Source organism: Brassica oleracea, chromosome C1 (genome assembly GCF_000695525.1).
Source record: "Brassica oleracea var. oleracea cultivar TO1000 chromosome C1, BOL, whole genome shotgun sequence".
Lineage (NCBI taxonomy): Eukaryota > Viridiplantae > Streptophyta > Magnoliopsida > Brassicales > Brassicaceae > Brassica > Brassica oleracea.
The window spans coordinates 6,949,361-6,974,865 of NC_027748.1; the positions used below are offsets into that span (position 1 = coordinate 6,949,361).

Genomic DNA, 25,505 nt, shown 5'->3' on the forward strand with positions numbered 1-25,505 from the left:
TAGTTTTTTTTTTTTTTTTTTTTTCCCGTGCTGCGAAGAAGCTACTGTATGCCGAAAGAGACGAAGAAGGCTAACACTAGCAGAGCGATGAACACCTACGGCGCTGGCTTGGAAGCAAACACACTAGCCATGCTTGATTCCACCGGCGCTAAGGACAATCGCGACGCTAACGAAGACCGTTCGTTTTTCTCAACCCCTTCTTCGTTTTCGTTTTCGGATAACTTCCGTTGTCTTCTGATTATCTCGACCCGTTGAATTGAACCCTTAGGTTTGCAATACCTGGAAGCTGTTCGTGCCGCTTCACTTGTACCCGAACATGGAATCCCTCCCACCAAGTAAGAATTTTTGTAGCTTTATACCTCCAAAAGTTTGAAGCTTTTGATCTTGGAATTTTTCTTGATTTGTAGCAAAATGTACCAAGCGATGTTCCGGATACTGAGATTCGGAAGAACGTTGGAGCTCGTAGCAGCAAGTTTCCACCTTTTGACACAACTACATCAGGTAGTATACTCGATGAGAAATCTTCTAGTTTCATTTTATGCTTCAATTGGTTTGCTTATATGCTGCTTCATGTTCTTGGAAGTACAGAGGTATCCTTGGGTTTATATATCTGATGGGAAACATGAGTTGGAAATCGTTGACGAGGTACTTGTTCAAATGCTTTGATGCGTGTTTTTGTTCGTTCTTGGTTATTGTGGGGATGGTTGATTGTCATGTGGTTTTGTTTTGGTAGGCTTGGTCACCGTTTAACTTTGGGTCTGATGTTGATTCTGGTGAAAAGGAAATATCAGTGAGAAGCTCATGTAAGGATGGCTGTCTCCTCCTTTGAGAAAGCTTTTTTTTTGTTTGTTCTTGGATATTGTGATTGATTGTTTTTATGATTTCAGTGTTTCAAGAGCTGATTCAAAACATGAACAAGGGTGTTGATGAGTCAGAGGAATCAGATTTAAAGGTCTGTTCATTTGTTTGTACATAACTTAAGAAGTTTGCAGACTTTCATATAGCTTGTTAATTCTTGCAGATCCTGGGAAACATGTTCTTGTTCAAGTATCTTGTTCATGTTCTTAAGTTAGATTTCACGCCCAGAAACCAAGTTTTTGAAGGTACAAAATGTTATCTTCATAGTTTCACTGGAGTATCTTTATAGTCTGGTGATAGTTACATAAGCTTTGTCTCTTTTTGCGTTCCAGAAACCATGAACTGGAGTCTACTAAAAGAATCCTCGCTGAATCTACTTCTGGTACATCTCATAATCAAATGGATCAGAAACTAGTATAGTCACTTAAATTATCCGTGATGTAATGGTAATGTTTCCGCTTGTAGGCTTCAAGGAGAGTGAATTTCAAACTTCTAATGAAAGATTGCATATCTACAATGTGCACACCCTTTGATGCTGATGGAAAATCCATCAGTTTGGTTGAATTGCACAAGGGCATGCTTTCTGCTATGAAGGAACTTCTAGTAATGGTAAGTCGTTGGTTATCATCAGTATACAGAGTTACTATTTTTGGAGTTCTTTGCTCTCACATTTTCTCTGTCTTGTTTTAGATCATAGAGCTTGATGCATCAAAGAAGAAAGCTGACATTGAAGGGATTACCAACAGAGGAGACGGCGTAAGGTATTCCTACAAGATTTCAATTTCTGACAAAATCTCACTCCTTTGTTCGTTTTTCTTGGCCATGCTCTTGATTGATATATTGATGCAGGACTCCTGCATTGGAGATCATAGTCGACGAGCTAACTTATGATGAATATCTACTGTCAAATTTTCTTCAGGTAAGATGGTTACTAACCACTTATGAAACTCTTGTGTTTGTTTATTTGCTTTCTGGTTCTTGAGTGAGAGCTTCTCTTGCAGGTGTTCGATGATCCTAAATGGAAGCTAGAGATTGTCCTCCAGTATCTTACCAAATACATTCCTAAGGTTTTATTTACTATTTGATCTTCTGGTTTATCTCATTTTCTCCAACAAATGATGTTCAATCTCTTTCTGGTTGCAGCCTTCTGTTCGTACTAGAAGATCAAACACTCCTCAAGGAGAGGACTTGAAAACGCTTAATGGGATCTTGAAGACCTTTTCAAATGGTACAAATGCAAAAAACATCACTAAGAAGATAGGACCTGTCGTTGTTCAGATCCTCATTGGACATGGCTTTCTGGTAATAAACGATATCTTTGTTTCTCCTTTTCACATTCTCATAGCTTTTCTTTGCCTCCTCGTTCCTAAGTTGACTAATCTATCTTCAGGCTCAGCTCACAATCTCTAACACTAATGAAGGCGAGTCTATAACAGAGATATGCAATAGCGTCATCGCTGCATTAACTAATCTAAAGCGAGTAGATCAGTAAGCTGCATTTCCTTACCCTTTACTCTCCTAAGATATATAGCTTTTCTTCTCTTAGTTCAAATGTTTATTGCAGGAAAATTGAGATTTTACCATTTGGAAAGGAAGTCTTGTTCACTGCCGAAATGGTTCTTAAGACAAAAGCTTGATGCATCTGGGAATCAAGATTTTAGCAACTCAAGAGGCTTTGCATTGTGCTAAAAGCAAAAACAAGTAGCGTAGGACTTAAAGAGTTACAGTTTTCAATGAACTATGAATGTTTTCACATGAATGTATATTCTATCATATTTCAGCAAAAAAGACAAGTTGACTGATCTTATGATTCTGTTGATGCCTTGGTCTCATTCCTGAAACAAATAAATACTTGCTTTAATTAACAAATCAATGCCTTTTTTTAAGTGTCTGCAAGCAAAGATATGTTCTTACTTGGAGGATTGGGGTGACTCGAGCTGCATAGTGACTGGACCGTCGTTTACAAGATTAACCTTATAACCAATAGAACTCTATTTAATCATAATGAACTAAATAAAGCATGTCTATCGATGGAAGGATTCATCTCTTACCTTCATCATAGCTCCAAACACACCATCTGTTCAAAAAGTGAGTAAACCAGTTCAGTCAAGAAAGCTGGAGAAAAATTTTAAAGTTGTGAATCAAGCAACAAGAGCTTTTACAATGTTTCAATACCTTTCACAGCATCAGGCTTATTATATGCTTTCTGGAATCTCTCAATCAAAGAAGCGTAAAAGGGTTTCGCCTTCTCAGGCGGCATAGCGACGTGAAAATCAGGTTTGTTACCTTTCATGAAGCCGTACAATGTAAACTGACTAACTGAAATTGAACAGACGATCAATCATCAGAGCAAACAAAGGAGATAAAAGACATTTTATTCTTTAAGGAAAGATGCATTATTACCAAGTAAAACTCCATAACCCCTCTGCATTACCTGCACAACACATCCTCAAACTTTGTATAAACCCTATTGCAAAAAGGGGTTTAAACAGAAAGAGACAAATCTTGTTGACAGAACTTACGTTTTGGTCCCATCCTCTGCCAGTGGCTTCATTAGTGAACAACCTCATGTTTAAAACTTTCCGACACCTACAAAAAAAAAAAAGTAAACTTTGTCAGACAGAGAGTAAAGATAAAAAAGTTTGTGTCGGTAAACAGGCATTACATGTAATCAGCATCAGCATCTGTATCTGATTCATGGATTCCGATTAAAACTAAGAGACCAGGCCCAATCTCCGACACGATTCTACCATCCACCTGTCGATATCTCCCAGATCAAATAAAGTGCCAGATTATATCGACGACCGAGTGAAAGAGAGTATAACAAAAGACTTACCGTGACGGAGGAAGATGAGACTCTCTGGATCACAGCTCTCATTGCTCTAATCTGAAAATTTCTACGGCAAAGTTGCAGAGTTTGATGGCTGCGATTGCGGCGGAAGAGAAAAGGCGAGAGCTTGTTGCGGAGGTGTAGAGTGGTGTGGGAAGACGGAAACGCACAAGAAGCAAGACAATAGTACATTTTCTTTTCCTTCTCTCTCGTTGAATGGATAGCCGAAGTAAACCGAACAAGATTGACCTTTTCGAAATTGTAAATCAAACCAAAATTAATTGGTTACCATTGAAATTGAACCAAATTTAAACCAATTCAAATAGACCCGAACCTTCTGAGACAATCAGAAGGTCGTGGATTGCCAATATCGCCGTCGCCAAGACTTTCCTCCGCCGTAGGAAAAGCCTTTATAAATTACACTGAAACAACCAACCCGAAGAAAGCAAAAAGGTCTAAAAGATGGCGTTTTGGAAGCCAGGAACGGAGAAGCCAAGCTTCGTCGAGGATGAAGAAGGAGGCATAGTGCTCATGTCCAACAATCTCTCATCCTCTTCTTCTTCTAGGTGTGGTTGCTACTCTCTCTCTCTCTCTCTCTCTCTCTCTCTCTCTCTCTCTCTCTCTCTCTGTTACTTGTTCAGGGAATGATTGTGTACTTTGTGGTCGAGATTTGCAGTTTTGGGTATGCGAATATAGAGAAGCAGAGGCAGAGATTGCCAGTGTACAAGTACAGGACTGAGATTCTGTATCTGGTGGAGAATCACGCCACTACCATCATCGTTGGCGAGACGGGCAGTGGCAAAACTACTCAGATTCCTCAGGTTTCTTTCCTCTTCGCTCTTCCTGATTGTATTTTTTGTTGGAGGAAAGCCCCCAGCTTTGCTAGTTTCATGATTCTTATACCATTGTTAGCTAGAGAGGCATACAACTTACTCATTCTTGCAAAATCCTGCAATGTTTAAGCTCAGTACTAGCTCCTAGGAAGTTCATTCACTAGCAGAATCGTCTTGTTTCTTGCTAGCAAAGTTTATTTATGTAAACGCTTTTTCTATATACTGTTTTTGCAGTATCTTAAAGAAGCTGGATGGGCTGAAGGAGGCCGAGTTATTGCTTGCACACAGCCAAGGCGTTTAGCTGTCCAGGTTTGTTTTGTTTTCTCTCCCTCCATTATACCTTACAGCTCAAGTTTTGAAGTTTCGTGCTTGATCACATATTTTTGTATATTGCTTAGTCGGTTTCTAAGAGGGTGGCAGATGAGATGGGGGTGAATCTTGGGGATGAAGTTGGCTACACAATTCGATTTGAAGATCATACAACTTCAGTGAGACTCTTTCTTTCACACTCTTGTGCTTTTTTTTTGTTAACTTATGGTTTGATGATGCCGGACAAACTGTTTCGCTTTGTTACAACAGGGTGTGACTAGTGTGAAATTTCTCACTGATGGAGTACTTATCCGAGAGATGATGGAGGATCCTCTCTTGACAAAGTATAGGTAATGGTTTTGTTGCAAACCACAATCTCTTCGGATTATGATTTAGGTTTTTGACCCTCTTATATGTGTCATTGTATAGTGTTATTATGGTAGATGAAGCTCATGAGAGATCTATTTCTACCGACATTTTACTTGGTCTCTTAAAAAAGGTATAGCATTCAGACATACACTTCATTAGATCTTCTCTTTTAGTTTACAGTTGGCTTTCCTCAATTACATTACATTTTTTTAATGCCAGATACAACGTCGTCGTCCTGAGCTGCGCCTTATCATCTCGTCAGCCACAATCGAAGCAAAAGCAATGTTCAATTTCTTCAATACCAGGTTCTGATCTTACCTAATGCTTAAAGTTTTTTGTTCCTGAAGTCTCGGGATCTTGGAATCAGTTTTACACTATATTCTTACATACTGTGTCAAATTAAACAGCAAGAAACGCCAGGCGCCAGAAGGTAGTACCCAAGGACCAAAGTTGGAACCTGCAATCTTATCTGTCGAGGTATACTGTAACTATTATTTTTCTTAAGAGCATTCTCTCTTAACCCTTGTTTCTCTGCGATATTTTGAGTGTTTTTTTTTGTTGGTGAAATGTTCTTAGGGCAGAGGCTTCAGTGTGAAAATTCACTATGTTGAGGAGCCTGTTTCAGATTATATTAGATCGGTTGTTTCAACGATTTTGTTGATTAATGAGCGGGTATGTTGATTTGTCGTTTTATAAACACCCTGTGTTAAAACTATTATGGTACATTCGTCTCCTTAAGCTGTTATATTTTAACTGTCTATTCTCATGTTCAGGAGCCACCTGGGGATGTTCTTGTATTTCTAACAGGTCAAGATGATATTGAAACTGCTATTAAACTTCTTGCAGAAGAAGCTCATAGCCATCAAAAGAACTCTTCAGGTATAGTAAAAATGTTCATACACATAAATAATATTGTCAATCAACGTTAGCATTTGCCTTTAGCACCATTTTATAACTCGTATCTATTTCAGGACTGCTCCCTCTGCCACTATATTCAGGACTTTCACGAGCAGAACAGGTTAGTTTTTGGTTTCGTGGCTTTAGAGAAGCTAAAACCACGAAATCTTATTTTTTCTTTATTTCAGGAATTGATCTTTACTCCAACTCCTAGAGGAAAGAGAAAAGTTATACTCTCAACAAACATTGCAGAAACATCATTGACTCTGGAGGCAAGGCTTCTTGTTACTGTTATTTTGTTGCAAATATCATGGACAGAACAAATGTTTTTCTCATATATATATTTCTTTTGCTGAAACATCTGAGGATAACTTTCTGCGACGTTTCTTTATTCAGGGAGTTGTCTATGTGATTGATAGTGGTTTCTCAAAGCAGAAATTCTATAACCCAGTAAGTTCATCTCCATTTCTTTTGTTTATATCTTTGAGTTCCGCCTTGTGTAACATATAGAGCATTTCTAAAACATCTTACATTTCTTACCTGACAGATTTCCGATATCGAAAGTCTTGTGGTGGCACCAATATCCAAAGCATCTGCTAGACAAAGGTCTGGTAGGGCTGGCCGAGTTCGGCCTGGAAAGTGTTACAGGTATAATCATGTTCTTGTCTGATTTGTAGCGTTACTTCACTTCAAGTTGTAATGCTTGTGGTTATATCTCCTAAAGATAACAACTAATGGTCTAACTAGGCGGGTTATACATTGACGTGAATCATCTTTGTGATAACTAGGCTTTACACCGAAGATTATTTTCTCAAACAAATGCCTGGAGAAGGCATACCGGAGATGCAGAGGTCGAATCTTGTTTCAACTGTGATACAGGTACAAAACTTGCTCAGCTCGCAATTGGGGATGTCTTAAATGAAACAATAAACTTTGTTTAAACATTTCAAACTTTTTCTTCTAGAATGTTCAAGCTCTATTACTTTTTTGTTTTTCAGTTAAAAGCTTTGGGCATAGATAATATATTGGGTTTCGATTGGCCTTCACCTCCATCCCCACAAGCAATGATCCGGGCACTTGAAGTGCTTTATTCACTTCAAATCCTTGATGATGATGCAAAACTCACTTCTCCAACAGGGTTCCAAGTAGCAGAACTTCCACTGGTATTTCGTACTAACCTTGAGTTCATTTAAATTATTAAGTTCATTTGCTTTTTCTACTGCATCATTACAAGTCTCATTTTCGTCAATTTTGCTAGGACCCAATGATATCGAAAATGATCCTAGCTTCAAGTGAGCTTGGTTGTTCAGATGAGATCATTACCATCGCTGCAGTTCTCTCTATCCAAGTACGAACTCTTAAACCCCTTTTCCTCTGCTAAAGTTTCTCCTCTTCAATGCATAAAGAACATATTGCAACTTATAATGATTTGCTTTCTATCAGAATTTTGGTATTTTAACCTAAATGGATACAATCTTGACTGTATTACTTGTGTGCAGTCCGTTTGGGTCATTGCCAGGGGAGTACAAAAAGAACAAGATGAAGCAAAACTGAGATTTGCAGCTGCGGAGGTATATATTGCTCTATAGCTTTGAGCTAACTATATCCTTGAAAATCTCCTTTTGACACAGTAAAATAATCATTCTTGTCTGTTCAGGGTGACCATATCACATTCCTCAATGTATACAAAGGGTTCCTTGAGTCGAAAAAGTCTTCACAGTGGTGCTACAAGAATTTTCTCAACTACCAGTCCATGGTGCGTATGATAACGTAACTGCTTATTACACCTTAATTTATTTTCCACCATTCTAATTTGTTTTTATTTCCCTTTGCAGAAAAAAGTGGTTGAAATCAGGGATCAACTCAAACGGATTGCTCGGAGATTAGGCATCACCCTGAAATCATGTGAAGGAGACATAGATGTAAGAAACTCTACCATCTTGGCTTCAATTGGTAAATAGCTTGCAGGTTTTTAAGTTACTTCATATGCTATGTGTTCAGGCTGTGAGAAAAGCAGTGACTGCAGGTTTTTTCGCCAATGCATGCCGCTTAGAAGTAAGTAGCTGATTTTATTTCTCTGTTTATGTACACATCCTTTTCAGTTTTATAGAGAGATTAATTTTTCATTTTTTTATTTGCTATGTTGTTATAGCCACACAGCAATGGGGTATTCAAGACCGTTAGAGGCTCTGAAGAAGTTTATATTCACCCATCGTCCGTATTGTTCAGGTTAGTAGTATATTGTTGCTATCGGTTTAGCCATAACATCAAAAAGTTTGAAGAATTTTCTTTTAGATGTGTAATCTTTGTTTTATACAATCATCAGGGTGAATCCGAAATGGGTGGTTTACCAATCCATTGTCTCGACAGAGCGTCAATACATGAGAAATGTCGTTACCATCAATCCTTCTTGGCTGACAGAAGCTGCTCCACACTTTTACCAGAACCGCCAAAACAATATGTCCTTGTAATCACCAAGATAGAACCCGCAGTTCAAGACAGCGATAACAGTTGGTCCTGACAACGTTTCATGAGCTAATACAATGCAAGAATGTTTTTGAAATGCAAAGAAACAGAGTTCAGTGGAGAAAAGCATATATTGTTTGTTTGAACAACTATATTCAATCAACTTAATGCAGAAAAGCAGATACTGTTTGTTTGAACAACTATATCCAATCAACTCAATGAAGAAAGCATAGAATCAGATTTGCCTGTTTATAGTTTCTGGTTCTTCTCACAGTTTACAAAAGTTTAAGAAAATGACAACAGAAGCTGATCTCCTTATTCAACTGAAAACCTCAGCGAACTTCTCAGAAACAAGAACTCCTGAATCAATAGACTCCAATGGATCCTTCCTGAGACGGTGCCTCAAGCAGTTAGGGATAACGGTTGCAACATCATCTGCAGTGACTCGATCTTTTCCTTTGAGAGCTGCAAGTGCTTTCGCCGCTCTGTTAGTCACAATGTCTCCTCTCAACCCATCAACATTGAGCTCAGAACACACCTTAGAGATCTTCACCTTCAACTCCCGGTCAATCTGAACAGAGGCAAGATTGCTTCTAGCATTTGAAATCTGGTCTTGAAGCTTGTCCTGCTCCGTTTTGTAAGTCTCACGAAAATCCTGAGGGTTACTATCAAACCGAGCCCTCTCTTCAACGATCTTGACACGTAGATCAGCATCTCTAACCGTCCCTACTTGCGCATGCATACCAAACCGATCAAGAAGCTGTGGCCTAAGCTCTCCCTCCTCAGGATTCCCAGAGCCAATCAAGATAAACCTCGCCGGGTGAGAAATCGAAATCCCTTCTCTCTCAACCGTGTTCCAACCAGAAGCAGCTGAATCAAGAAGCACATCGACCAAATGATCATCCAAGAGATTGACTTCATCAACGTAGAGTATCCCTCTATTGGCTTTAGCCAACAAGCCAGGCTCAAAGGCTTTCACACCTTCAGTTAAAGCCTTCTCGATATCGATTGTTCCACAAACTCTATCTTCAGTTGCACCTAAAGGAAGATCAACCATGTTGATCTTGGTCGCAACAACAGGAACCTGCTCTCCTCTTTCCACCCTCTCTCTCACCTCAACACCCATGAACTCAGGATCTAAAGGGTCAGAGTTGTAAGGGTCACCTGCAACCACCTTAATCTCGGGTAAAAGATCGACCAAGGATCTGACCGTTGTGGACTTCCCGGTTCCTCTGTCTCCCATTATCATCACGCCACCGATCTTGGGATCAATCACGTTCAACAAGAGACATAGCTTCATCTCATCTTGTCCTACTATAGCTGCAAAGGGGTAAACAGGCCTAGCACTCTTCTTTGAATCAAACTTCCCTACCTAAAACCCAAAAACCACCATTACACAACATAAAAACCAAACAGCAATCATATGCTCTTTGTAAAATCAAGTAAAGTCTGAAACTTTATCATAAAGTTGGAAGTCGTACTTGTTCAGTGGAGTTGATTTCTGTGGCTACATTCATAACTGAGATATGGTGACGAGACCTGTTCTTCTTTGGCCTTATTTGGATTCCTGCGTTTAGCTTTCCTCCACAGATCTTCCCTGTAAACAAGAATTGGATGTTTAAGTAAAAAATCGAATTGAGAAGACAGTAGGGATTAAGGATTGGAGAGATTGTTGGGGTTACCTGGCTTGAAGCAAATGGGAGAGATCGAAGGTGTTGACGAAGAAGAAGAGAGGGAATGAGAAGCACAGATTGCTGAAGAAGAAGTTCCCAGAAGAGACGCCATTTTTTGTATGAGCTTTGCTGCTTCACTAGCTTCTTATTGGCTTGTTTTTTTTTTCTCTATTTGAGAGATTATGGTTGTGTTTGGTGCTTGTGGTCAGGATAAGGAGATGGATTTCCTCCTCTATCTTCCTCATTTTTAATGTTTTTTATTTCATTTTAATTTTTTTTAAGAAACAAATTATTAAATCACTTGGACATAAAAAGAACAATTTCTCAATTTTGATATATATATATCGTCGGTGGATGAGGAATATCAATTACTTATTCACCAAAATATGAAATAGTTCAGTAATATAAAATTAAATAAATCTCTCTATAAATTAGATGAACAAAATATGCATATAGGGAAAGAAAAAAGTAAATAAATTTGTTTAGCAAAAATGTAAATTTTTTTTTTTTGAAAAAAATTTAAATTTATTCCAATCAAAAAAACATTGTTGCAGTTGAAACACTGCCTCGTCTATGTACAAAGTATTAAAATTATACTCTATTAGTTTCTGCCAAACCAAACCTCCATTGCTCTCTGATATTTCCCTCCTCTCTTTTCTCTCAAAGAAGTGATCATATTCCTTACCATCTTGTCCAGTCGAGTTGTGAGACAGGCTGCCGTCTGAGAAGGTTCCCCAACTCTTCGCATCATTTCTTTCCCTCCAGATCGCAGACACAGCAGCCTGAAAGCTGTAACGATATAAGAATGTCTCCGTCTTTCCCCGAAGCCCTCTCACTACCTCTCAGATTACACTTGACCACTCATATATCCCCATGTTTCCTGTCATATTCTTTACGAGACCACACCATACTTCCTTTGAGTAGCCACACTCAAAAAACATATGATCTCTGTTTTCAAAAGGTGTTTGGCACAACTAGCAATTTATAGTAGCCTGAGGATTCCATCGGCTTATCCTATCTCCAGTTGCTAATCTGTCATGTATAGCAATCCATACAAGAAAAGAAAACCGTGGAGTTGCACCAGAAAACCAAACTCCTTTGAACTAAGGAACCTTCGGACCTTGAGTTCTAATGATGTTCCAGGTTTGCACAGTAGAGAAATCTTCCTTAAAGTCATCATTCTCCCTCCTCCAAAGGCATAGGTCTTCCTGATTATTAAGGCCTCTATTCTTTAACCTCATAACTTCCTTATCAATCAACTGAAGATTTGGGGCTCTATGCCGCTTAGCTATATAAAGCTGAATAGCACTCTCTACTGTACTGTTAATGGGAATGCCAAGATCCGTAGGACCTCTTTCCCCTGTTAGCTCTATCAATCGCCCAATCTCTGACCAACAATCAAATCAAAAAGAGGAGTTTGAGCCACTGTTTATCTCCTTTCTCGACAACTGCTTAGCCAAGGGCCTTAGCATCAATAGTTTCTTCCACATCCAAGAGCCTAGAGAGCTTCTCACATTCACACTCCAATAAGATCCTTTCCTGATAAGATACTTCCAAATCCAATGAACCCACAACGAGTTTTTAGCTGAGATAATCCGCCAAGTTAGCTTCAAGCAAGACACTTTATTTGCATCAGACAAACTCTTTAATCCCAGACCTCTTTCATTCTTTGGCTTGCATACATTCACCCACACAATCTTCGCTTTATGAGTTGAAAGAGCTGGCCCTGACCATAGGAAAACAGCGCAGACGCTATTGATCTCTTTAATACATGCGCTTGGTAATCTATAAGACGACATCCAGAAATTGGTGATACTATAAAGAACAGACCCAACCAGTTGGAGCCGACCAACGAATGACAGATGCCTTGCCGTCCAAGAGGAGATACGGCTTTTAATTCGCGAGATAAGTGGGCTATAGTCTTGAGCATTCATTCTTTTCGTGAGTAATGGAAGCCCCAGATATCGCACCGGTAAAGACCCGGACTCAAATGGGAATTGCTCCAAAATAGCCTCACTATCTTCTGCTTTGACTCCAGCCAGATAAAGAGTAGATTTTTCCAAGCTAATGTTCAGGCCAGAAACCCTTGCAAACTCTTGAAAAACTGCTAATATACCCTCAATAGAAGCCTTCTCCCATCTGAGAACACCAGAACATCATTAGCAAAACAAATATGCGTTAGACTTAGATCTTTGCAGTATGGGTGATATCTAATTTTCTTCTCTATTGCAGCTTTATCAAGGAGCTTGGAGAGAACTTGCATACAAACAATGAAGAGATAAGGAGACAGAGCACAGCTTTGATGCAGTCCTCTCTTGCTATTGAAATAATCCGCTAACTCCCCATTGATCTTCACTGAGAAGGAGGCCAACTCAATGCATTTCTTGATCCATATAATAAATTTCACCAAGAAGTTTAAAGCTGCCATGACCGTCAACATAAAAGACCATTGAACAGAATCAAAGGCTTTAGAAACATCGATTTTCATTGCACACCTCTCCGTGACCGAGTCATTGTGGTAATTCTTCACCAGTTTTGATGCTAGGAGTACGTTCTCCATAAGCAATCTATCTTTAACAAACGCAGACTGATTCAAGGAGATGAATAGTGGAAGCAGCCCTTTCATCCTATTTGCCAAAAGCTTGGAGATTACTTTATAGACCACATTGCAACAAGAGATGAGACGGTAATCTTTCATAAAAACTGCATCATTCTTCTTAGGGATTAGGGCCAGTATGGTAGAGTTAATACCCTTTGGCAAAAACCCTGTATCAAAGAATGCTTGAACTGCCACGACAAAATACCGACCTGTGATATCCCAAGAAGCTTTGAAGAACTCGCTTGTATAACCATCCGGGCCCGGAGATTTGTCTGCAGCCATGGAGAATACAACCTTCCTCACTTCCTCTAATGTTACCCCTCTCATGAGCATATTTCGATCATCTTCAGAACACTCATAATTTAGAAGCTCCTTTAACTCCTCCACACTGGCCTCTCTATGATCCTCAGGAACATGAGTTAAAAAGGTATAGAAATGATCCACTGCTTCCTGCTTGATATCATCTTGATTATCAGCTATTGAACCATCCAACCTCTTTATCTATTTTATGGAGTTTCGAATCTCCCTTACTTTAGCAGCCCTGTAAAAACTCTTATTATTCCCATCCCCCACTTCCAGCAAATGCACTTTTGCTCTTTGGCTGATTACTTTTTCCTCCAGAGCAGAAAGAAATATCCATCTTCTATAAGCCACTACCTCATCATGAATGTTTGCCTGAGAAGGAGCTTCTAATGTCTTAGATTGAGCATCGCAAAGGGTTTTATAAGCCTCCCTCGTCTTCTTTATTGTATCTCCAACCTTCTCCCTACTTAAGCGCTTCAAAATTGGCTTCAAAGCCTTCAACTTCTTGGATAATCTGAACAACGCCGATGTGGAGTTGAATAAAGCCTCTGTTTCATCCCAAAAAATGCCTTATTTGAGAAAAAATTCTGACATTTCCACTAGAGCATTCACAAATTTGAAAGGCTTCTTTGGTTTCATTAGCTCGGTCTTGATAATTACCCTGCATCTCTGGTGGTCAGAACACCCTCCCGCCTCAAATACACAGTAAGATTGAGGGAACCTTCTCATCCATTCCTCATTCATCAGCGTACGATCTAACTTCTTACAAATAATTTTATTTTCCCTCTTATTACACCAGGTAAAGCGCGGCCCTTGATAAGACATATCTAACAAGGAGCAGTACTTCACCGTATCCTGAATCTCTCGCATACCCAAAGAATCATGAGAATAATCCTCTACAGAATGCTCAAACCCACTGAGAATCTCATTAAAATCCCCCGGAACAATCCACGGAGACTTCTTGATAATATGGGAACAAAAAATGTAATTTTGAATAAGCTGTAACAGTTTGGTGGCAAAAATAAATTAGAAATTTTCTACGATAATAATTTTTAAATTTTTATTACAAAATAGCTATCAATGAAAAAATGACCAAAATAAGTTTTATTAAAAGGTAAAAACACATTTTTACCTTATGGTTAACTAATCTAGACTTAAAGTTTAGAATTAAGAGGTAGAGTTTTGGGAAGGGCAAATCTCCAAAATAGCACCTTTCTAAGTTTATATCATAAAAATAGTACTCCAAAACTAAAATGACCAAAATAGCACATTTCTAAGTTTATCCTTTGAAAATTTTAATTTTTTTATTTTTCAAAATTTGAAATCTTATCCCCAAAACCTCATTTCTCAACTCTAAACCCTAAACTCTAAACCCTAAACCCTAAACCCTAAACCATAAACCCTAAACTCTAAACCCTAAACCCTAAACCCTAAACCATAAACCCTAAACTCTAAACCCTAAACCCTAAACCCTAAACCATAAACCCTAAACTCTAAACCCTAAACCCTAAACCCTAAACCATAAACCCTAAACTCTAAACCCTTTTGGGAATATGGTTTCAAATTTATTTTTAATAAAAAGTTCATTTATTACTTTTCACTATGGATGTTTTAGGTCATTAAAAAATATAATACTAATACCTGATTAATCATCGAAATTTGTTTTTCGATGTAGATATGTTGATAAAAAAAATATAAATAAACAAAATAAATAAGCAGAGGGAAAAAAATAGGAAAGTGATATTTATATATGTAGAGGCCCAGATGTTTGGCCCAAGTCTTAACGAACTCAAATTTACTTCTTAATTTCAAAATACGATCCCTTACCCAAAAATCGTTCGCAGCCCAGCGATTTTCAAATCTTCCCTCCGCGTCTGAGCTCCGTCGGCGATTGTCTCCCCGGTGCCGTTGAACGTTAGCCGTTAGCGCCTACTACATAATCAACTATAGAACGATCTAATCGGTAAGAATTTACTTTCCCTGCTGGTCGTTCGAGTAGAATCTCACCGTAATGCGTCGTTCTAACTTCGATTTGTTAAAGGCTCAGCGATTGACGATCGTTGATCGTTATCGATGGACATGAATCTGTTTGAGGTAGCGATTATGCGTATATTGTAGGTAAGAATGTTCGATCAGCGTGAACACTAAGTTCGATTTCACCTGGAAATGGCCTCGATTGGCTTTTCTCCATGCCTACAATCTACGAATCGCCTGAGTTTTGTGCTTGATTAGTATTGAATCTCATATTTTAGCTCCTCCTAAACACTCGCTCTCTCTTTCTTTTACTTGCTAATCTTATAGGTTATTAGAATGTTATTGGAACTTTTGTGGCGTAAGTTGATTTTTGTTGTTGGTTGCTTGTGCTGATCATAACACAACGGATAAGTGTTCTCGTAAGTGAGTGCTAGAATGATTATCATGGTAGCTTGTTTTCTTTGCAGTAAATTGTCAAGAGTAGTACTGAACAGAGTTCGCCATGTCTACAGCTGCTAAAAAAAGTTCTACAGAAGCTAAGGAGAAAGATCTAATGTTTGGTAAGGTTCAAGTGTTTAAGAGCTGGCTTCAGTGATCTAAACGTTAATGAATCTAAATTTTTTGTTACAAGTATGATTGCTATTTAAATGCCTTTAAGCTGCATGCGGAATTTAAGAAAAGGAATGCTCAACTAGTTTGATAAATTGATGTTACGAGCTCTGCATCAAGAAGACCATGCATGCTATCTTTCAATCTTCATTATCGTCATCATTGTTCTATTCCTTAATTTTTAACCAGCTGTGGACTTTTTTGACATAGATTGAAGTCTTAAGCTGTTGTCCCCATTGTTATCTAAAATTTCATGGGTTACCTGCAGACAAAGACATGGAAAAGGATACATGGGATTTTAAGTCGATGACAGATGATGATCCAATGGATTTTGGATATGGGTCACCTGCAAAAAAAGATAAGAAAAAGAATGCTTTCAACCTGTGAGTGTACATATACCATATGCTTCTTAGACCCTGTATACGCCTAAGCTAATGTGGCTCAATAATGGAATTTTTTCTACTTTATTATGGATTACTTCTCTATGATGCTGTTTCTTGATAACAAGGCCTAGTGTCTCACATAGTCCTGTTTCTTTGTCTTCTTCTTAGGGATATGAGTTTCGACCTGGGTGGAGATTTCGGATCATCATTCAAAATGGACATGTCAGACTTTGATTTCTCCAGCCCGGCCATGAAAACCACAAAAACAAAACAAAACTCTGACGATAGTGGAGATCTAAAACAGAAAAAGAATCCGTTTCACTTCTCTTGTGATTTTGACGCGTATGAATCCATTAGAATTATTTTCTTTTCAAAATCATCTAAGTCAATCTGAAGTAACTTAGCATTATGATTTTCTGCAAACAGGTTAGGTGACTTGGATCTTGATTCAAACCCACTGAAGAAGGGAAACGAGACTACGACCAAGTCCATGGATTTCGAAGAATTTGCTGGTTCAAAATTTTCTGAGAAGTCTGACTCTTTCGACTTTGGCCCAGACTTACCAACAACTAGACAAGCTGTCTCCCGGGCAAATACAGATGTCAAGGCAAATACTTCAGCTGAAAAAGAAAACCAAAATTCCAAGGGTGCAGATAGTATGAGCAGCATACACTCGAAGCAAGCTGATAGTAACAGCAGCACACACTCGAAGCAAGCTACACTAGAGAGCAAGGAAAATTTTGAGGAGGTGGATTCACCTCAACGTCTAAGGATGATAACCTCTCGATTTCATACAGTGCGTGGACAACCTCAGCCTGCCAACATTTCACACTTGAGGACATCATATTCAAAGGTTGAAGAAAATAATAAACCCTGTCTTTCAAATGAGACAGCAGAACCCTCGCCATTACATTCTTCTGAGACTGCACATACTGCAGCAAGCAGAGAAACCACTCCAGGAAGCCATGAAATCTGCAGGTCTGGCACGAAAGAAGATTCTCCTAGAGATACAGAAGAGAATGCCAACAACAAAATGATTTCCGCCACAAAATCACGTTATGAGAAGACTGAACCAAACATCTCATCTCTTTCATGTTTGGACAAGATCAAACATCAACAAGAAGAGATGGATACAGACACTCAGGCAGAAATACAAGATCACACTAGAAGAACATTATGTGTTCCAGATGCCGGTCATTCTCAAACAACTCTCCCAGAAAAAGTACCATCAGGTTCTCAACTAGGCCAAACTGCCCAGGTACAAGATTCGAGTTCAAAGCTGCCACAGGATCCATCCGACAGGTTAGAGAAACCAAAACTACTAATATTCCCTGAAAATCTATGGTTCTTTATCATTTTGCTAGCAAAGGATACTGGAGTAAATGTCTAACTGCTCTGTTCTGTGACTGAGTGCAGCGTGCCCAGGCTCAGTGATTTGAAGGCCATGCAAAACAGTGACTCAGGACAGATCAGATCCATGTTTTTCAAGAAGATAGAAAAACCACAATCACATGTGCTTGAGTCTCCAACTCAAACAGAGATTCGTCCAGTTACACGTGAAAGAATTGGGTCGGATGTGAACCCTACAATTAATAAAAGGTAGTACTTCTTTTCTTCATTGTTCTGTGTGACTATTTTTTCACTTTTTCCCTCCTATTCAACATGCAGACATGATAATGAAGATGCCTTACCTGGATCCCAAACTAGAACAGCTCCAACTGAGCTTGCCAAAATGGATTCCAAAACAGCAAATGTCAATACTAACAGGTAATGACATTACCGTAATGTTCTGGGCTTTTCAAACATAACTATAAGTTTCTTTCTTTTTTTCAAGATAGTGTATAGAAGGTAGGTGACAAATTTCATTATATTTTACTAGCAGTTCCCATGAAAAGATAATCCAGAAGGACCACTCAGGTACCAGGATCTTTGAAAATGTGGCCGGTCTGATGGATCACTCAAAGCTGCTAGCTAAAAATACAACCAGAGAGAAGTCCACCTTACAGTGCAATACAAGGTTAGATAAAGTCATTCTAACGTGCTTATACGCTCTTTATTTACCAAACAGATTATTACCTCACTGTTTAGGAAGTAGTAGCTGTTACATTTTATATCTAGGAAATGTTATCAGTGTTATGCATTAAGCTTCCTTGCTTTTGGATTTTGTAGCAGCTCAAACCCCGATGCTTCTAGCTTGACTGGGAAGCTAAACAAACATTTGAGTTCTGGAGGCGAATCTTTGCAGAAGTCCAAAATGGTATCGCTTGAAAGGCCTAAACTTGGAAATATTATATCTGATCTGCGTGCAGCAACTCAAAGGTACATAAAAACATTCAACAGTTTCTAGCTGGTATGGAATCTCGTGATAACATATTCCATATTCTCTTCCATTATAGGGCCATTGGAGTAAACAAAGACAAACCAAATTCTGCAGTGCAACCACAAGTTAACCCTTCCACAAGGAGTGAGAGAAATACCGAGGCACCGATTAGAAAGAGCTCTGAGATTCATCATTTGGCTCCCAGAGACAAAACACAAGTCCTGCAGTATAGGAACGTTGGAGTAAACAAAGACCAAACCAGTTCTGCAGTGCAACCAGAAGTTACCTCTTCCACAAGAACTGAGAAAAATACCGAGGCGCCTGTTAGAAAGAGCTCCGAGATTCACCAATTGGCGCCCAGAGACAAAACACATTTCCTGCAGTATATGAACATTGGAGGAAACAAAGTCCAACCCATTTCTGCAGTGCAACCAGAAGTTCGCTCTTCCATAAGCAATAATAAAAATACCGAAGCACCAGTTAAAAAGATCTCTGAGATTCATCATTTGGCTCCAAGAAACAAAACGCAAATCCTGCACTGCCCACCTTCTTTAAAGCGGAAGGCTCTCGATGAGGTTTATACTTTAACTCACCTTTTTCTATGTTCTTATTTCATTTTTTGTTTGCTTGAAGAAAAGTTTTGTGTTTCCACAGGATCCGAATAGATCGCTGATGCCACAACTTAAACGCTTTTCCATGTCTCCAAGAGAAAACAGGTTTCTAGTTTTGGTTATCTAAACTATATTTTTAACGTTGCTTCATTAGCTTTTTCAATTCTTATGTACAATACGGTTGAGATTGCACAGGAACATTGAGGAGCACGCACACGCAGTTGGGCAAGGAAAGGTTAGATATACAAACTGATCTTTGGTTATTATAATAATCACAGCCTTCTATGTCAAAACAGTGTCACACAATTGATTTTTTCCAGTTCTCAAGTCAAGCGAGTAGACTAGATGACAATACAACCAAGCAGCTTGTCAAAGAAAGCCCCCGGACTAAACCTCATCCCCAAATTACGAACATGGCAAATATGGAAATCCCGATCACGGAGTATGATGAAAACATTGAGAAAGCTGAATCATATACAAAAGAACTCGACAGTGTAAGTTCGTATTAATAAACAGAGCCTCTCTCGGTATAACTAAACTGTGTAGTTATGCTTTTTTTTTTTGTTCTATATGCAGATCTGCAACATTCTGAAGAAGAAACATGAGGAAGCCAAAGAGTTGCTTGTCCGTGCTGTCGTAAACAACAATAAGCTACTGATGCTCAACCATCCTTTACATGAAGACAAAATATCCTTTTATTATTTCTTTTTTTTATATTTTAATGGCATTGTTAGATTTTGTCTATCTATAGGTTATAGCATATAGACTCTTTTGTGTGTGTGAGTGTGTGTGTGTGTGTGTGTGTTTTCCCTTAATAATCAGAAACATTCGTATGGTCCTGAATTTCGCAGCTAAGTTGAGTTTAGGGGAGACATGATGAAACACTCAAACAACTGTTGCTTTGCGAGGTAAGAGTCTTGGATCTTTGTTTTCTTAGAAACTATATCGCGAGATGTTATCTGAAGAGACTCAAGTAAACTCCAGTTATTCATTTCTTGACTTGCTTATAGGTTCAACACCTTATGGTCAAAAGTCCAGAAACGTTGACGTCACACTAGTCCAAGGTATTTGATCATCTTTCTCATTTTGCGGTTAAATAAAGGAGAAGAAAACGTGAATGTTGGAACTTAATATATAAATACAATAAACAATCACCACTATAGCTTAAGAAAAATTGATCCAGATGAATTTAGAAACAGGTAATATGTGTTTTGTTATTTGACGTGAAAGGTAACTTCATCAATCATCACATCCACACACCGAATTAGATGATTGATAAAGTTGAATATTTTGTTAAGTGTCATTTCAAAATGAAATGGGTATATGAATATTTAAACACACATGAATAACATACATATACAGCTAAAGATATATGGGCACGAATATACCCAATAATCATTAATCTATTTTCCCCAAATTAAGAATTGATTTTCTATTACAAACAAATACCTGTTTCTTCCCTCATTCTTCTTGGCGCACATTCTAAACCAAATAGGCGCGTAAAAATACACTAAGGTAATAATGAAATGATTTGAGATCAAAACTTCTCTTAGTAAAATATAAAAATTAAAAGTTCGACCCGAAATAGAAATAGAGAATCTTCTTAATTTTTTTCACCACGATCCCTCCATTATAATTTACACATAGCGTCAGAAATTTTATAACCATTCTCAAAACAAAAATAATCCCTCCACAAAATTCGAAAACAAATCTCAGATCCATCATTTTCACTCCTATTTACACTGTAATTTACACACTTCACTTTCATCAGTTCCTTCCTCCTATACTCAACTCCATCTCCTGACTCCCTCTCTCTTCTCTTATTTCTTTCTTTCTCTGTCGAGTTTTACACAATGGCAGCTCTGAATTTAATACCTGAAAACGACAACAAAGAAAATGTCTCCTCTTCAGAGATGGCCGCCGTTTCTGTCAAGCGGCCTCAAGATAAAGACAAAACCAAATTCAGATTAAGAAGAAAAAGGTATACAAGACAGCCTCTTCAAGATATCACTAATCTTTTTGTCTCATCATCACCGTTTCCCTCTTCGTCTCTGAATCTTCCTATGCCCTCTTCGCCATCTCTATCAGTTGTTCCCAAATGCATGAAGAGAAAATCTGGTGTTGCTCTCAACGCTGCCACTTCTTCTACCTACTCTCGTAGAAATTTCAGATGATTTTCTTCTTCTTTTTTTCTTGGATTGGTTTTTACTTTTTAGTCCTCTAGAGAAGGTTGTTATCACTTGAGAAAAATATAAATATTTATCAATACCCTGTCTTTAGCATTCATGTACCCAAGTACTACTTATAGGTTCGGAGAGACTACGATTGAGGCCGACATAAACTCGTAGTTCAAAAATGACAAAGAGGAGCGGCAAACAGACCAAATCAAATTCGACTGAGACTATGACTATGACTATGACCAATCCAATAAAGATGATTTGATATAAACCTATAAATAAATAAGTCTTGGAACAAGGACATATATGAAAAAGCACAAAACCTTGGATAGATCAGTGAACTAGAAGATATCTAATAAAAAAACACCTATATATAAAGCATTGATGATTTTATCACCACATTACAAAGCACAAAGTAGATCGCTGTTCGTTTAAAGACATGAACAAAGATCATAGTTACTTGTAAAGTTTTGGGAGAGGTTCCAACAACTGCTTCCAGTCTATCTAGTCTACTCAATGCCAATTTTTAGCCAGATGATAACAAACCACTGACAAGATTACGTTTAAATGGTTTGACAAACTGAATACCATTTCAAAAAAATGAATTGGGTGGAATGTATATAACACACATATACAGATATACATACATATACACCTTTATCTTATGTATGTATCTAGGGCCCACGCCGAGTGGTGTGCATGCGTTAAATTGTAAACGAACAAATATACGGCGAAGGTAAAGCCAAATAGTAATTGATTTTTTTTCTTTTGTATTTAAAACATGGTGGTTCCGTTCCCTCCTGTTCTCGGCGGACACCCTCCAATAAAATGGCGCGGAAAAATCTACTCTTTCTGGTACTATGGAATAATGACATGATTTAAAATCTCTTTCAATCCAAAAGTCAAAATTTCTTTTAGTAAAAGCAAAACCAAAGTAGTAACATAGAATCTAATTAGTTTATTCACCAAGGAGTTCCCTCCATAACACAGTAAGTACCCTTTTCAAGTTTCAGAAAATTTTAGAACAAAAGCTTAATTTCCCTCCACAAAAAATAAAAACACCAAAAACAAATATTAGATCCAAGCACTTCCAAATCTGGTTCAAAGTCCCTCCTATTCACACACTTCATATACAGTTCCTCCTTCTATCCTCAATTCCATCTATCTCCTTAGTTCTAAATTAATGGCGGCTTTCGATCAAAAACCTCAAAACGACAACAAAGAGAGTGTCTCACCCTCAATGATGATCAAGCCTCTGGATTCTTGTACATCCCTCGATAAAGACATAACCCAAACCAGAATGAGAAGAAAAAGATCTAGAAGACAGCCTCTTAAAGACATCACCAATCTATTTGTCTCATCATCACCAGTGTCCTCTTCGTTTATGGTTCGACACTTGGCCGACTCTATCAGGGGTTGATCCCAAATGCATGAAGAAAGGACATAGTGTGTTGGTCTCAAGGCTGCTGCTACTTCTTCTACATTTTTTTTTTTTTTGAATTGCTTTCTATCATCTAGAAAATTGGTGTATTTTCCCTTTTTGATTACTGTATCACCTTTTCTTTTAATTAAGGGTATATATCAATACCCTGATAGACATTAGAATTCATGTACCCAACACATACAAGATATATACATACTGGTTTGGCAGTTGTTCTGATTCTTGCGTTTTTTCAGTATAATTATGTGCCTAACTTAACTGGAACTATATACATGTAAGCTGCGATCTGTTTTTTTTTTAATCTAAGAATATCTGAGATAGAAACAAAAGTTGGTGATTGCAATTTCAACCCAACTGAGAGGTGAACCAAAGTTGTTTTTCTGTTAAGTAACTGTGACATAAACTTTTTTAGTAGATAAAATATACATTAGAGATAAAGAAATTTGTTTTTGTAGATGACATTATTATTCATTAGTTTTTCCGTAGGAGTTTTTTTAGCCCTATTCGTCAACGCTTGCCTTTATATAAAAGCGCCAACATAAATTTTCTCAAGATTATTGGACTGATTTAGCCAGTAGCCGATCAATTCATAGATTTTAGAGAATAGTTAAAGATTTAGAGAAAGAGTTCTAATTGGTAAAAAGATGGGCGCAAGCTGATTATTTCATATTTAATAATTGCTTTGCTTTATACGAATAGTAAAATTTCGAGACTTGTATTTAACATGTCGAAAATAAGTATTTATTATCTCAAATACTTGTTCAAAAATATGTTATTTGTAAATTATATTTTCCATTCCATTACTCACTACTCGTAAATACTTGTGAACTACTGAAAATATTTTCGAGTTTTTTTTTTTAAACTCCCAAAGGCGAATATGTGTGGCTTCGGCTCGTCGGCGGCGCGTGAGTGTCAGTTCCGACGCCGAGAGCTCCATTTTTCTCTCTAAATCTCTGTTTTTCTCTTTCCTTCTCTCATGTCGTCTTTACTTTCTTCGTTTTACTCGGCGTTTTTGTGCTTAAGGTGACGTCTGGGTCGTCTTCACGTGCGAAGGTCCGACTCGGTTTTGTGGATTCCTAGGTTTGGAGCGGTGGCGCGGGGTTGGTGATACCTCAGGCTGAGGAGTCGACTCTTAGAGCTTTGCAAGCGGTTCCTTTTTCCTCTTGGAGAGGCAGTGGCGTGTGGAGGAGGTTCAGTAACTCGTCGACGGACTCTTCTGCAGTTTTTGGGCTGTCTGTAGTCCTACGCGAAGGTCGTGTGGTGGCAGTGCTTTGTCTTCTCTTGGGTGTCTAAGATTGCCCAGTTCTGACTACTCTCGACTTGAGAGCTTTAGAGATCCGGTTACTCGAAAGTGTTTGTAGCTCGTGTTGTCGGTGTGTGTAAGAGCATGCGGTGGTCTTTCGTGAAGTGCTGCTCCGGAGCGGTGTTGGAGGCGTAATCTATGGCGGCTCCAAGGCAATGTTGCTGTCTTCCTCTCAATTTTTGGTTCTCTTCCCATCTGGTTTCTGTCGTCAATCGGCTGTGTGTCGACTTGCTTTCAATTGTTTATCTCCTTTTTTAGCTTTGTAAAGCTTGATCTTTACCACATGATTCAGCTTCAGGAGGATTTTTATCTGATTCTCGAAGGGGCGACCGACAAGGGCTTCGAGAGTCTTTGTTTGTCAGCGGGGCCTCCTCTTTACTCGGTGGTTGGGTCGGTGGTGGCAGCATATCCCAGCGCTGTGGGCATTGTTGTGTTCATGGTGGTGTTGCTTCACTAATGTTTTGCAGGTCATGGAGTGATTACGGAATTGGCTAGTTACGGCTGTTTCGTGTCCGTCATTTTTTCAACTTGGTCTAGAAGCCTTCATTGGTTTCTCGATCAGTTGGTTCGGCGATATATAAGTTTGTTCAGCGGGTTTGGAGCAATTTTCACAGGGTATGGCCCCTAAATCCTTCTTTTATATGTGTTTCATTGTCGGTGAAAGTTATGAGTTCCAAGGAAATCACTGGAAGCTTGCTACTCCGAAGACGATTTGGGAGTTCCCGGCATCCAAGGCAACGAGGAAAACCTCATGGTCTCAGGATCATCGTCTATGGTAGAGAGCATCAAACGGCTCCAAAGAAGTTAAAAGCGGGTTATCGGAATATGCCAGATTTAGTGGGTAGGCGAAAGTAACGACTTAGGAAGTTTTGTTCGATTTGGGCTTGTAACTGGATCGAAAATTCCCTTCATGCTGTTAAATAATATATATGTTTTTAAAAAAGTAATGGAGGATATAAAGCAAGCAACAAGTATTTATGTTTACCCCTACTAATTGGGAAGATAATTTACGTGTCAAAAAATGTACTCTCTTTTCTGATTTTGTCAGAGAGCAAGTCTATGTCATCTGCTACGTCACATGTCACTACAATGTTCTAGTGATTTACTGATGTGTTGCATAATATTCTGGGAGACTCATTTTCTGGTCAAACAGTTTGCTAATACCTTTTTGATGAAATCTGGATTTGGATAAAAATAATGTTTCAGTTTTTAAAAAGTAATTACAGTCTACGGAGTGTTATCAGTTGAAAACTTATTTTATAACTATAAATCACCTCCTCACCTTTGTCAGTGGAATCGTAGCTACACTATAAACCACCTCCGGATAAGTGTAATAAAACATCGTACCGTTATGAATCATGAAGTGGATGGTCCATAACCTAAACCATGAAGTAGATGGTCCATAACCTAAACCATACAAGTTCAAGACTAGAGTCCATTGGGAGTTTACATCCAGCCACATGGAAGACCCATTCAACCTTAGTCTTTATGAGTTTGACCATGTCATTATGTAGAGTATCTTTGTAATCAATTTTCTCTTTGACTCCACC

At 38.4% G+C, this 25,505-nt stretch overlaps 6 protein-coding genes across 8 annotated transcripts; 4 read left to right on the top strand and 2 right to left on the bottom strand.

Moving 5' to 3' along the window:
* Positions 1-13: 13 nt before the first annotated feature.
* Positions 14-2,650, top strand: LOC106305152. The gene is made up of 15 exons (XM_013741523.1): positions 14-178; positions 269-335; positions 408-501; positions 589-645; positions 734-803; positions 888-952; positions 1,022-1,103; positions 1,191-1,240; positions 1,324-1,467; positions 1,549-1,619; positions 1,708-1,777; positions 1,860-1,925; positions 2,002-2,160; positions 2,249-2,346; positions 2,423-2,650. Exons 1-15 carry the CDS (start codon positions 49-51, stop codon positions 2,493-2,495), a joined length of 1,296 nt encoding a protein of 431 aa, XP_013596977.1. The 5' UTR covers positions 14-48; the 3' UTR covers positions 2,496-2,650.
* LOC106305172 (D-tyrosyl-tRNA(Tyr) deacylase) lies at positions 2,514-3,915 on the bottom strand. Of its 2 annotated transcripts, XM_013741542.1 has the most exons (8): positions 3,695-3,915; positions 3,524-3,615; positions 3,381-3,447; positions 3,262-3,292; positions 3,034-3,177; positions 2,910-2,935; positions 2,773-2,831; positions 2,514-2,693 (listed from the first exon to the last, which is right to left on the bottom strand). In XM_013741542.1, exons 1-8 carry the CDS (start codon positions 3,878-3,880, stop codon positions 2,663-2,665), a joined length of 636 nt encoding a protein of 211 aa, XP_013596996.1. In that variant the 5' UTR covers positions 3,881-3,915; the 3' UTR covers positions 2,514-2,662. The 2 variants fall into 2 exon arrangements, with proteins under 2 accessions (XP_013596996.1, XP_013597003.1); XM_013741549.1 differs by lacking the exon at positions 2,514-2,693 and having other exon boundaries at positions 2,769-2,831.
* A 185-nt stretch (positions 3,916-4,100) lies between these two features.
* On the top strand, positions 4,101-8,812 carry LOC106305142 (probable ATP-dependent RNA helicase DHX35). Its single transcript, XM_013741513.1, has 23 exons — positions 4,101-4,254; positions 4,365-4,509; positions 4,756-4,830; positions 4,920-5,009; positions 5,101-5,180; positions 5,260-5,329; positions 5,419-5,504; positions 5,607-5,676; positions 5,776-5,871; positions 5,973-6,078; positions 6,171-6,217; positions 6,285-6,368; positions 6,493-6,546; positions 6,644-6,744; positions 6,885-6,975; positions 7,095-7,259; positions 7,355-7,444; positions 7,596-7,667; positions 7,754-7,852; positions 7,932-8,018; positions 8,098-8,151; positions 8,249-8,325; positions 8,423-8,812. Exons 1-23 carry the CDS (start codon positions 4,151-4,153, stop codon positions 8,565-8,567), a joined length of 2,088 nt encoding a protein of 695 aa, XP_013596967.1. The 5' UTR covers positions 4,101-4,150; the 3' UTR covers positions 8,568-8,812.
* Positions 8,696-10,476, bottom strand: LOC106305162 (magnesium-chelatase subunit ChlI-1, chloroplastic). The gene is made up of 3 exons (XM_013741532.1): positions 10,245-10,476; positions 10,044-10,159; positions 8,696-9,934 (listed from the first exon to the last, which is right to left on the bottom strand). The coding sequence occupies exons 1-3, from the start codon at positions 10,345-10,347 to the stop codon at positions 8,882-8,884; spliced, it is 1,272 nt and encodes a 423-aa protein (XP_013596986.1). The 5' UTR covers positions 10,348-10,476; the 3' UTR covers positions 8,696-8,881.
* A 4,510-nt stretch (positions 10,477-14,986) lies between these two features.
* On the top strand, positions 14,987-20,253 carry LOC106294536 (uncharacterized protein At4g18490). Of its 2 annotated transcripts, none has more exons than XM_013730112.1 (16): positions 14,987-15,100; positions 15,579-15,671; positions 15,989-16,103; positions 16,272-16,445; positions 16,530-17,405; positions 17,520-17,702; positions 17,772-17,870; positions 17,983-18,120; positions 18,273-18,422; positions 18,500-18,998; positions 19,078-19,139; positions 19,230-19,269; positions 19,355-19,528; positions 19,611-19,721; positions 19,861-19,942; positions 20,045-20,253. In XM_013730112.1, the coding sequence occupies exons 2-15, from the start codon at positions 15,614-15,616 to the stop codon at positions 19,909-19,911; spliced, it is 2,730 nt and encodes a 909-aa protein (XP_013585566.1). In that variant the 5' UTR covers positions 14,987-15,100; positions 15,579-15,613; the 3' UTR covers positions 19,912-19,942; positions 20,045-20,253. The 2 variants fall into 2 exon arrangements, with proteins under 2 accessions (XP_013585566.1, XP_013585575.1); XM_013730121.1 differs by having other exon boundaries at positions 17,986-18,120; positions 18,276-18,422.
* A 327-nt stretch (positions 20,254-20,580) lies between these two features.
* On the top strand, positions 20,581-21,345 carry LOC106301151. Its single transcript, XM_013737488.1, has one exon. The coding sequence runs from the start codon at positions 20,888-20,890 to the stop codon at positions 21,206-21,208; it is 321 nt and encodes a 106-aa protein (XP_013592942.1). The 5' UTR covers positions 20,581-20,887; the 3' UTR covers positions 21,209-21,345.
* Positions 21,346-25,505: the final 4,160 nt, after the last annotated feature.